The sequence below is a fragment of the Takifugu flavidus genome, chromosome 4 (assembly GCF_003711565.1).
Source record: "Takifugu flavidus isolate HTHZ2018 chromosome 4, ASM371156v2, whole genome shotgun sequence".
Classification (NCBI taxonomy): domain Eukaryota; kingdom Metazoa; phylum Chordata; class Actinopteri; order Tetraodontiformes; family Tetraodontidae; genus Takifugu; species Takifugu flavidus.
In genome coordinates, this window is record NC_079523.1 from 16,359,761 (window position 1) to 16,372,791 (window position 13,031).

Genomic DNA, 13,031 nt, shown 5'->3' on the forward strand with positions numbered 1-13,031 from the left:
ATGTAAAGTAAAGAATCTCAAAGAATCGAAAATGTTTCACTGAAGTGCTGTTCCTCACGACAGTTGAATGGGAGGGCGACCCACTTACTGGCCTCATTGTGGCCTGCATTCATTCAAAGCTCTGCCAGAGTTGGGAGTTGAGGACCATCCTGACAAGTTATTCAGCCAGCAGACCCATATTGGACCAAGATTTCTTCGCTGCCATCTACTCCAACCCGCCACCAGGCGACGATCATTCAACAGTTTTGCTCCTCTCTTTACCCAAGCGTCCAGAACATATGATCTCAGTTGAGATGATGGAGCTACAAATACGAGCATTGATCTGCGGCCATGAACATCCTGCTGTCAAGTGCACTTGTGTGCATCCCCATGTTGAAACACGGTGTTATTGACAAACTGCGGTGAGTACAGATGTCTAATAACTGAACACCGCTCAACTTCATATCGGGCAGGCTATTCCTGCAAAAACAGAAATTTGTTTCCACCTTCTGACTTAATTTTTGACTTGAGAAGGGGGAGTGACAGTAGCTCGATTTGAAAGGTACTGTAAAATGTTCTTGAAAGATACTATCCACTGCTTCATATTAGCCACATTTGGAGCAGGGCTAGTAACATTTCTGGACATTTACAGAGCGCTGGCGAGATACAGGAACAAGGTCCTGCACTCCGAATGCTGAGCACCTGAGAAGCTTCACTTTGACATCTCAATGACTGCATGTGAATGTGTAATTTGGATGCTCATATATAGCCATCGTCCATGATGTGGTCTCCCAGACAGGCAGCATGTCCCCCGCTCCCTGGTCCCACTCTTCCTGGACACTCTGGGAGTACTGGGAAGTTGTGAACTGGACTCATGTGCAAGAGCTCAGTCCATTCACTTCGCATATGCTTTTTCAAATGAGTGCAATTACTCATGCATAAGGCACCCTTATATATGTATAGTCCTGTGTAATAGGTACAGCTGTGTGTACGTATTCTAAGTGTGTATTTCCAAATACACATCTATTGCTTGCTCTTCTTTGTGTGCCTTTGCCTTTGCATTCTGTTTACCTTTAAACTGGATCCTTTTGCTGCTGCTATATTGCAAATTTCCCTATTGTGGTACAAATAAAGACTTATCTTTCTGCTGCCACATGTGTTTGCATTTATGAACAGCTCTGAATAAAATTAATTTCTATTAATTGCACATATTCATTTGTCACAAGACCACAGCATCAAAGAAATCCTTACTGAGTGGTTATAACATATTAGTATCAGACTCTGATGTAAGATGCTTTCATGGGTGCTAAATTTAAAGGTCTAACTAACCAACAGTTCTTCAATCAGGCTGGGCACATTAAAGTAGCTAGGTAGATTTTTTAAAGATCAGTCATTTGTATGCTGGACTACATCTCCCAAAATGCCTGTGCTCAGCCAATAGATCGAAAACAGAGAGCTGGAACTTTGTTTACTGCAAGCGCCCTGCTGTAAATATTTAAGCTTCATGAGGAGTCAGATTGGAGGATGTCCAGAGGGAGACCACTGTGTCTGATTGGCTGGTGTCTCTAAAAAGCCCACCAATCAGATGCCATCCTCTCCCTGTGACTGAATATGTTTCTCTCTACATTTTGTATCAGTCTGTGCATATTTTGTGTTGCAGCACTGCATTCCTGCATCAGTATGTGTATGCATGCGCGCAGGAGGCTGCACTTGGATGATGTGAAGGAAGGGGGGGGGGCAAAGGTAGAGCTATTGCTAAAATAGACAAAAAGAAGACCAGGACACAAAAGAGAAGACCAAGGAAAGAACTGAGGAGGGGGTGATAGTAAAAAGACACTCTGAGCATTTTGAACATATTGTAGTGACAGCAACAGTAAGGAGAAGGAGGCAGTCTCTTGAAGAAAGCATCAGCATCGAGGATTTTCTCTTCTCTGTTGCCGTGACGATGGGTTGTTGGCTGTCGGGACCATGGATGGCTGAAATGGTAGATATCAAAAAGATTTGAGTCTTCTTCATCCATAAGGAAGTCATATGATGCGTATTTTATCACGCTTGATCTGCATAGTAGAATCATTTTATGTGTGTGCTTAACAGGGGGTGGGAGTGGTGGAGGTGGTGGGTGTGTGGTGTGTGTTGTGTGTGTGGGGGGGGGGGGGGGGGGTTGCCCACAGACCTGCTCACATATGCGGACACGAGACGGCATAATGTGACCATTTTTGCAGTGCTCGGCATTCCTTCAATATAAAGCTTTAACAAATAGATGCTGGTCCTTCCTCAAATTTCTGTTTCTGGGTTTATGTAGACAGAGTTCTCAGGAATGTGGTGTGCATGAAGAAAAATTGTTGTTTAGCGTTATCTTTAGGGTTTTCTTCCCACAGTTATCCTGTGTCTCCACACACGGGTGCCATTTTGTGATTCTTAGCTAATGGTGTGTGTGTGTGTGTGTGCGTGTGATGTGTTTGCGTGCGTGTGTGTGCACGTGCGCGTGTGTGTGTCTATGCATGCATGTGTCTGTTGCAGTTAAATGTAGCAGTGGGTGAGTCATGGTTGTGATGTGCTGGAGTTAACAATAATGTTCATGCCTCTGATTCAATGGCTGCATGTGTGTCTGACAGCAGGATGAGCTTCAAACTGGCTTCCAGGCATTTAACCCTTTAGTGTCAACATGGACACAATGTCCAAACTGCTCACGTTTGTGGCACTCGCCAAATTGAAACTGTGTTGTTGCTGTTCTGGAACTAGTTCAGCATCTCTTTGGGCAGAGTTGTGTCTTGCAGCTAGTTATACTGTATATTTCTGTAGATTAGATTATATAAACTAGTCAAAATGGTAAAACAAATGTCAAAATGGCAGTGTGCCATTGGCTGGCATGGCTCAGTTATAGGATTCCTTCAGTGATACAATTTATCACTTAAAGTAAAACAAATTGTAACAAAGGACCATGTGTCACGTCATTAATTAGCTGTCTATCAATTGGACTGACACACCACTTTTTTACAAAATAAACCTTTTTCTTTTACCACACTGTTTTCTGTGAATACATGCTGACATGTATGAGATGTTCTCAGGAATTGAAGCTTTGGATGGAGTGAAAAGCACTCAACAAACTTAACTTGTTAGTATCAAATGGTCAAGAATGAACAAAAGGCTTTTAAAAAATGTACCTATTACTACATACATGTGGAGCAGAAAGCAACAAACACGCTTGTGAATCTTGTGGATTACCTCCAGCACTTATTATATCATCATGTCCATATTGGAAAACAAGCTGTGCATATTAATAAACAGTTTTAAGATGTAAGAAATGCAAAATCAGATGGTGTTTAGGTACAGTGCCACCCAACACCAGGGTTAGGTTGCACATTACCGGTTGCTTGCTAACATCATCACTCTCGTCTGTCTGCTCATCTCAGAGGAACGGGAGGAATTTTCCAAACTTGAGCCAACGGGATGCTATGCAAATCCTTGCTGCCACTCAGTATCCGATCACAATGCAAATCAAAAGTCAGAGGAGTCATGCTGATGAGGCCACCTGGGAGCCGCTCCCACTTCATCTGCAGCGTCTCAGCTTGCCCCTTCCAATGATGGGTGTGGGGCCCAACACGCCAACCTACCAAGAGAGGTAAAGAGTTTATTCTCATCATAGTCAAACTTCTGTACCTTGTATTACAGTATTATGTGGGATATTTCATCGTTTCCAGTATATATTAAACTCATGTTGCTTTAAAAGTCTGTTTCTGAACCCCCCTCCTCCATAGGCATTACTACAACCACCTGCCCCTACCACATAATCACTGTGATGGGCGCTACGGCTACCTGCCGAGCTCCCCGAGGGACACTATGGACATTGGATCCCAGGTGACAACAGTGATAGAATTACATTAATCTTGATTAAATAGAAGAATATCCAAATGTATTTTTTCTTTCTTTTAAAATACAACAAAAACACTATCAATCAGGATCCTGAATTGATAGTGATAGCCCGCCAAAGACCAAAGGAACAAAGTTGCTTGGTAGGATGTTGCAACCCAACGTTGGAGGAACCCAATGACTGTCATAGCAAGGTAAGAAAAAAAATGTAACTATTTAACAATGATTTAATATGGCTTAGAATGTTGGATAATCCATAAATACACATAACGGCAACCAAGATATTTAAAGCAACAGGGGAATTATTTTTCTAGAGCAACAAAATATATACATTTATCTATTAAGCTGTATATTTAGCAACAATAAGGAGTAAAGTAAGCAAGGATCCCCCACAGCTAATTAGCGGAGCTAAAATACTGGCAGTGTATTTGCCTATGATTTCATTTTGACTTGGGCAATTACAAAGGTATGCATTTCTGAAATGGTTGCATGTCGTGTTAGAATCAAATACATACAGTGCAATATAACTCTAGAAATATAAAATATAGAAATTTGTTCTTCTTTCATTTGCCCCCAGTATCAGACGATTCTATTATTTTCCTACCTGGATTGAAAGAACAGCAAAATATATGATATCGACCACATTCGGATAAAACATTATTTGTCGTTCTAATTAAGAGCGAATAAACGCAAGGTTTGGGCATCACTGCTTGGACAGATTGCTGCAACAGTTAGAAATGAATTAAGAGTATTATTAATAAACCACCATTTTTTACCTATATATTTTATACCATTTTAGAGATATCTAGTCATTTCTCAGTTATACTGAAGACCTGCACAAGAAAAACAATATTTACCAAAATGCACTGATATTTATGCAAAGTAAATGTTTTTGGGGTGTGTGTAGGAGATGGACGATGATGACTTTATGCTGGAGAAGCCATCGGGCTTCCTTTCATTGCACCATGAGTTGGACAGTGGCCTGGGTTGGACTGATGGTTCCCTTCACCAGGGAGACCTCTCAGGCATGGAGACAGAAGAAGGTGGCATTGAGGACTATAAGTCGCACGGGACCCTATTACCTGGATCTTGTAGGGGCTTTGGTGGTGGTGGCTCACCTTCCTCTGAATCCTATATCTCTTCAGAGCTCAGCGATTCAGGCTTTTACAGTGTGAGCACTGGGGAGTTCAGGCACTTTCAGAGACTGTTAGAGAAACGAATGCGTCTATACAATGCCAGGATACAGCATCAAGGGGAACCTTGTGAGAGAAGGGAGCGGCGTGACAGCTGTCCCAAAAGTCACCGGGAGCTGTTGGAGTCCATTCCTGAGGCACTGACAACCCAACCTCCCTACCAGAGCCGGCAGGTCGCGATGGAGGAAGGTGTCCTAGAACCGCCAACCCGTGGACTTTTCAGGTACTTGAAAAATAGAAAAAAAGATTCTGTCTGACAGCCCAGTCACATCAGTGACACCATAGGGACAATCTGAGCAAGAAGTAAGACTTAGTCTAGAAACGCTGAGAGCAATTCATGCTGTAATAGTTTCAAATGGATTTCAAGCAATTGAGTTCAATTTGGTTTCTCTTTTAGAATGTTTTCATTTCATGTAAAATTACTGATTAATTTACTCCTGTTAAACATCTATGCCTCATACATATATTTTTATTTCTCGAATCTCACAGGGTTTCATCAGTTCAGTTCCATAAAGTTGAGCGACCTTGTCTGAATCGTCACAGTTCCAGCAGTGGAGCTCTGTTCAACCCCTGCCATGCGGCGGTCTCACGGATGACTGCTCCAGTCCTCTCAACCTGCAGCACTCCCTCAAGTCACCGGAAACCTTTCATACCCATGCAAGCGCAAGGATACAATTCAGTGAGTATGCTGAGAAGAAGCCGTACACTGCACCATCGCCCTCCTCCACAAGAGTACCGTCGCCGAGCCAGCCATCCAGCATCGCCGTCCTACTGTGCAGCAACTCTGCACCATTGTGGAGCTGTCTCACCGTGTAGGGTCCATCAATTTGCCAGAGGTCTGCCAGAGGAGGGGGAGTTAATGCTTGGAGCGATGCCTTCAAATGCAGCTGGTCTGGCACAATCAGTCCATCAGCATCCTGTCACTCCTTTCACAGGACACATCCCCTGTGAGAGATGCCATGAGGACAACCCTTGCAACCAGGAAGCTCACCACGACTGGTGGCACTTACAAGAAAGATGTTTGATGCCTGAACCTATGGCGGCAGAAAGGGACAGAGAAATTGAAAGGAACCTGGAACAAAGGAATATACTAAAGAAGGAAGAGCTGGAGAGAGAGGCAGCGATTCAGGAGGAGATCAACAGGGAGGAGCAGAATGAGCAACTTAGGAACGGAGCAAGAGAACAGCAGCAATTTCAAAATTTGGCCCAATCTTTTCAAATGGGTGACATCAATGACACCTGGCCAAAACCAGCCAGCCGTCAGTCCCAGGCTGGGGTTACAGGTAGAGGTCCCTACAGCACCTTGGAGGGGCACACAGGGGCTTGCACTGCTGTTGGGTCTCATCCACGTTCTGATCTGTTTGATCCAGACACCAAGCCCATCTCAACCTCAAGGTTCTCCAGAAGCCAGCTTTTAAGGGACAGAGCTTCTCAACTTGCAAATGAACGTAGCGGGATGAGCACAGATGAGGAAACCAATAGTGACATGCTGATGGGTCGATACTGGACTCGAACTGAGAGGAAGGAACAATTCTTATTGGCCCGTGAGCAAAAGCAGCAACAGCAGCAGCTGCAGGCCAAACTTGCACCTGCACGAGATGCCGTCAGCAGGGGCCCCTCCCCTGCTGATGGGGAAGCAAGCTTTACTGAAAACATGGGTTTGGTGGACAATCGAGCACATGGACCACTTATAGGGGGAAGATGCAACATGGCTTTGAAGCTGAGCCGGAGGAAGCTCAGTCGTCTGAGGAACAGAAAGCTGCTGGATGACTGGATAACAGTTGAGGAGTTGCTAACTCATGGGACCAGACTGGACAACCAGGAGGACACGCTGTGCCCAAGTTCCCTTTTGACAGTCACTACTGTCTAATTGTGTTGACACCACATTCACCTGCTATCGTGTGAGTGATGGAATGTGTGTGACATTATTCACACTAAGTTTTTCTCTTCTTTTTGTTCCAGGTTCTGAGTGTAATCTCTATGTTTTAGGGTGTGCAGTGATGCACTAGATGTGCTTTTTGCTGTCAGATTGGAGTCCATTTATAATCTCACACAGTGCCAACTAGTGTACATCACATCACCATTCTTAATTTAACGCAACTGCAGTGTGTTCCATCGTGGGGTTAGTCCAAAATATGGCTGTTGGCTAACGATTAGGTGTAGGTATGTATAAAATATGGAAGTCTGAAAATGTAGTGTTCACACAGTTCTCCCATTATGCTTTGGAATAGAATTGACACTGATTTTTCTTTCATTTATTACTGATTTTCTTCCACTTTATTGATCTCACCAGTGTCATTTGTCACGGCGGCTAATTTTTCAATTTGAATGGTATTCAATAAATGAGGCATCGTTCTGTGGCTGTGGAGCCAGGTCTTGGAGCTGGACGCTAAGCTCTTCACGAGTCAAACTGCTCCTCATTCACTCGTGATTGTGAGTCTTTCATTTTCAGTATTGTCTAAGTCTACTGACGCCATTTCCCTCTGGTGTTCTTCTAACATGTTTGTCACAGGTCGTGCTTTCCTTGTGTTTTTAGAGCGTAGATATAATTGATTTACACATTTGCATTTGCACATGTGAAGCTGAGTCATTTTTCTCACAGCAAGGTTGAAATAGACATTGTGCCATCTCATCATTTATGAAAATATCAGTGTTTGTGTGTCAAAGAGAGAATAGCACTGCTGTACACCATCTCAACTAAAAGCTTTAGTTGTGGACGTGTCACGAGTGCAGCAAATGTGCACATGTCAGCACATGGATATGTGTCTTCAGAAAAATGGCCCTTATTTCTCACAGAATATTTGATAAAATTACAAAAACCATTCTTTATTTCCTTTGCATTCCAGATGCTTAAACCAACTGTGTTGTTTCTGGGAGCAGAACCCTTGTGAATGCTACAGCTGCTTGTGTGAGATCATAAAATGACTTTACGTTATCGGTGCCAGGCAACAGATAAGCTGATGTCATGCATACGTTGATGACTGGAAATTAGAGATCAAGTCTTTTAACCACTTTATAGAGAAACTCTGTTTACAATTGTGTCCTGATTTACGTGCTCACTCAGCATGAGACGAGCCACCCTGCTCAGGAACAACGAATGAGAACTGGGAGTTCAACCTATGTAAAACACTTTATATGCCATATTTCCGCCACATCCACCAAACCTAATGTGATTGCAGCTGAGTTAGAACAAAGTGTCACTTTAGAGGGTTAAAACTGGTGTTTCTAACAGGCAGTAAAATGAACAAAGAACTCTGCTACACTTGTTAGAAATATACATCAGCCAAACTTAGTTGAGAGTATAAAATATTATTCTTATGAAACTTTATATTTTCTGATCCAGTTATAGAGATGAAGATGATTGTACCCCCAACCCCCAGTGCACAATAACTAAGCTAAAATAAATATTTTAGAATGCCTTTCACATGAAAATGAAAATGAAATTTCTTGAAAACAAGCAAAGCCACCGAGTTTACAACGATCCTGTGAGCACCTCCAGTCTTTGGATGATTACACAAACCAAACGTGATGCGTTCTGGATCTTTTGTGATGACCCAGAAACTTCAGACCTTTAAGCTTCACAGAGGTGCCAGGAGGATCCATCCCTGCCAGGTGTCAGGAGCCATTTAAAAACCTGCCCTGTCTTGTTTTCATGAACGTCTCTTTCCTTGAACACACTAAAAATGGTTGGCTGTTTATAAAATAACCCGTAGTCCTTGGCCGGCTGTTTACGAATCTACCTGCACAGCTTCCCTTGCATGTTTATTGGAATCTGAAGTGGCATCTTGACCGTTTTATAGAAGCTGCGGTCACTCCAGAAGGGTGAGGCATCTTTTGTAAGCAGGCAACTTTTCAGCCATGACAAATAGGCTGAGTACATCTGAAAACTTCCAGTTTCAGGGTTGCAGTTTGCTAATAATATGCAATAATTCCTCAAGCTGCTTTTGATGTATTAGTATTGTTGTGTTCACTGTCAATTTTCCAGTGAGCGCACTCATTTTCAATTAAACACATACGTAAGGACCACAAGTGCACAAAAAACCTTCAGTTGTTGTAAAACTCAAACTTTTGCACATATTTCTATTAAGAAAATCTCACATTTATGTCGTTGGGACCTGAGAAGACTATAGATAGATCAAGAGTTCTGTTGATATTTTATTTTGAAACTGTCATAGTGATTTATGGAAGGAAAAAATAACACTTTATAGTCAATATATGGGAGATACTGTATGTCAAGATTATTGTGATGTTACATATCCCACGTAAAATGTTTTAATGATCTTTAAAATACTTTCAATCATCCCATTGTCCTTTTCAAGATATTGATTGACATTTAGGCACAAAATGTGAATATTGTCCTTTTAAAGAAGTCCAATTTTTTCTTGTTTTTTTGTATTCTTGACATGTAAATAGTGATTTTGTGGAAAGCGATCGGTGAGAATAAAGATAGTGCAACGTGTCTTCCTGCAGATATCATACAAATCATACAAGACTGTAAAATGTTTTCTTTATTAGTCTAACAGGCTAATGCTGATATATTGGGTTAACATCAATGTCACACAGACAGTAAATACAGCACAGAAATGAAGAGTTTCAATATCAGTAACGCACAATGAGATGTGCAATGTCTAAATAAGGAAGGGGATCTCAGCGATGTGGCTAAAGCTCTGATTCAGATGGATATCAGACGAGACAGTTTCATTTGCACGGTTAGCTTGCATCAGCAACAACAATTACAATCAGCATCAAAAAAGGTCGAACTGTCCAGACTAGTTATAAAAGGCTTTTAGCAAAGCTGGACAGAAGAGTGTAATGCACACCCACAATATCCTTTAGTGCACCAGTCTCTTATGGTGAACGCGCTTAGCATGGAATCATTCACTGAACTGAGATTTTAGTGATAAACTATTGATTGATTGAAAATATTTTATTTCCCATTTCAGAGAAAATAGATGAACATTATTAATTTTTGTATTATTATAATTGTATACTTGTTAACGTGACAGTGATTTCGTGCCACTGATGACAGGCTGTCCACTTGTGTTGTCTTTACGATAGCCTATAATCAGCCGCTGACTCGGACACAACAGGATTTTTCTTTTTTCGTCGATTGCTTGGGCAAATATTTAGGAGCAGGAAACTTTTAGACCATTGATTAAAAATGTGGATTTAAAATTGGCAAAGCTGATTGACAATCTGAGCTGTTGGTGTTTGCAGCGTTTGACATGTTTTGTTGCAATGTTGTGGCTCCTTAGGTTGTTGAGGTTTTCCGATCTAGGCAGTTGCTTCTGTTGACAGCAAGCTAAGCTAATCTACACTAGAGCTCTGAATCAGACATCCATCTATTCAAATGTATGTAGAAAAGGCAGGAAAAAACAGGGAATTGTGCAAGAGACAACATTTAGAGATGAGAATTTTGAAAACCAAAACCAAAAAAATCAAACCCCCCAAATCGAACAACCAGTCTTTTGCCTTAATTTCCCCACTTTCCATGTGATTTATGGATGTTTAAGGAAAAAAACTCCTTCCTGCCTTTGCTTGAGTTACACAAGAAGTGAAGAGCTGAAAACAGCATTGTGATGTAAACTTGAAAGCACACCAGAGCAGACACACTTGTTGCTGGGGAAGTTCATACGTGATTTGGCACATCTGACAATCTCGCCATTTAGCCTGCAATGTCACCGTCATCTCACTGGGCGAAGCCAACACCAAGCTGTTTCATATATGATGACAATGTATATGTGATTTAATAAAGAGCTTATAATTAGCTAAAACTGACTCTTGGGTCCTTTTGACAGCTACTTCATCAGCCTATAATGATGGATATGTCCATTTAATTCCACTGTCAATCTGTCCTGGCGTGAATAGGTGCCACAGAATTCCGTTAAATGTTAGTTTGAAGCTTCAGCATCGCATTGATAAGATACAGTACATGTGAAAATACAAGAATATTCTGATACAATATCCAAAATGGAGACATTTGGCTTGTGCACAACCTCAAGTTTGGGCACTCAATCAGCACACCTCCGGACCCAGTGTGCATTTATTATTGCCTCTAGAGGGCACTGATTACCGGACTAAATAATGAATGTAAAAGAATGATCACAAGTCTTGCGGTTTGAGAGTCACTGAGTCCGGAGTATCTGTGCTGAAACATTTAAAGTGCACTAGATTAAGTGTGCAGCAGACACCCCTCTGATAGATGATGACACAAAGTGAACCCGAGAGAGACTAAAGTAGCTCCTGGTCTTCTCCACAGGGGTCTGTGGGTGCTCAAGGCTCTCTGGTGAGTAGCAGTCTGCTGGGGCTCATAGACAGTGATTGGTAGCAGCTCTGTCCAGCCCTGTGGAGATCTTAGGGGAGATCTGTCTACCTACGCTTCTGGTTGCCTGGTGATGTCTCTGCCATGGTGGAGATGAGGCATCCCGCTCACTATAACAGTCCATTTGAGCCAATGGCAGGAAAAATACACTTGTCACTCCATAGGCTCACAATAATCTTTGTTAATTATATGATTGGAAGCTGATATACACATTCTGGCCTGAGTCCTCAGTCTGAAAGAGAGCAATTTTTGTCCAGGGATTTGCACGAACCACGTGTTATTAATAGAACAGGTCAGGATATTAGGTTTCATTGTAGTTTACAAATACAAACAACATGTAATTAATGCTGTACAGAAGTAAGGTCATATTGCAAACTAAAAGACGTGCTCTACCACTGAAAGGGATACAGCAATTAACGTTTGAATTAAAATAAAATAAAACAATAACCTAAAATAGTCACCTCGCCTCGACAACACATGAGATTAACGGTTAAAATATGTACCAATTAACAGAAATATATCGGGCTTGTCAGGATCGTCACCGTGGACATTAAGGCAACATTGAGGCAACACAGCTAACAGGAAGTAAATTTATCCCACAATTACGCACAAAGGCCGCAGCCCGACAACGATTATTTATGAGCTCTACGAAACTCCGTCATTAGCGTCGGCGACGCGTGCTGGCTGCCGCCGCGAGCTGGCGCCGTTTGGGTCGTCTTCGGGTTCACTCGTAATCTTCCGGTCTCATTCGGCTTGTCTCGAGGGCAGGACGGAGAACGGAAGTGTCTTTATTCTTTATCGGTCAGAAACATTAAGAGAATCACATTTGCAGGGAATTCACCTTTTTATATTTAAATAAAAGAAAATAAACTATACAAAATTATATACAGAGTGCAAAACCACTTAACCTTATATAAATTTATATACAAGCTTTTGTCTTCAAGTACAGTAAATCCTAAATTCAGATGAGTTTTTTATTTTACTATAGTACAAAAAATAATTTGGGTATGTTTCAAATTTGCGGCAAGAGGCATTAATGGTTGTAAGTAGTAAGTGGTTGTAAGTCAAAAATAACAATAAAAATAATAATAATGTCAGTAATAAACAGACTTTTAGTTGGTAACAGAGCAGAAAATAAATTAGTTTAACATATTATACTCCAACACTATGTTACATTGCCCAATTTTTAAAGAAAAAGAAAAAGAGTTGTTCATTTTGGCCTCGTTGGAGCAGGAAATAGCTCAACTGACTCAAATGATTTTAATATTTCACTCATGGAATGCTTCTTTCTTGTGAGGCAAAGATGAACACCACATTTTCCGCACTTCTGCTCTGTGGCCCTTGCGATAAGGGCATTACAGTGTTGGCGGTTGATTTTTGGCCAGTGAGCCACAGCATTGTAGTGGACCTCTGTGCTGGTCCACTGTGCTTCTTCCTGTCAAAGTCTTGTTCCTCATCCGACGATGGCCACCACCTCTTCTTGGTCGAGAGATCTTTGCCTTGCATGGAGAGGGCCTGTCCAATGGCTGTTCGGATATCCAGCGAGTCCTTCTGCTTCTCCTGTGGAACATTCGTGGACTCAGAATCACGCCGGTACAGCGCCCAGCTGTTGAGGCTCACCATGTTCACAAAGTGAAGGAACCTGTGGTAATACTCCTTTGACCTTA

General features: G+C 41.8%; 1 protein-coding gene across 1 annotated transcript; it reads left to right on the plus strand.

Annotated features, from left to right (window-relative positions):
• The first annotated feature begins 1,474 nt into the window (after positions 1-1,474).
• Positions 1,475-10,816, plus strand: LOC130524449 (uncharacterized). Its single transcript, XM_057030601.1, has 6 exons — positions 1,475-1,963; positions 3,393-3,601; positions 3,738-3,837; positions 3,939-4,043; positions 4,757-5,265; positions 5,532-10,816. The coding sequence occupies exons 1-6, from the start codon at positions 1,925-1,927 to the stop codon at positions 6,910-6,912; spliced, it is 2,343 nt and encodes a 780-aa protein (XP_056886581.1). The 5' UTR covers positions 1,475-1,924; the 3' UTR covers positions 6,913-10,816.
• Positions 10,817-13,031: the final 2,215 nt, after the last annotated feature.

What these genes read in the sequence shown, in the direction of transcription:
- LOC130524449 (XM_057030601.1), top strand. Translation starts at nt 1,925, where the DNA reads ATGGGTTGTTGGCTGTCGGGACCATGGATGGCTGAAATG. An exon ending in CCAATGACTGTCATAGCAAG is followed by an intron (nt 4,044 to 4,756) that starts GTAAGAAAAAAA and finishes GGGTGTGTGTAG; the next exon opens with GAGATGGACGATGATGACTT. An exon ending in CCAACCCGTGGACTTTTCAG is followed by an intron (nt 5,266 to 5,531) that starts GTACTTGAAAAA and finishes CGAATCTCACAG; the next exon opens with GGTTTCATCAGTTCAGTTCC.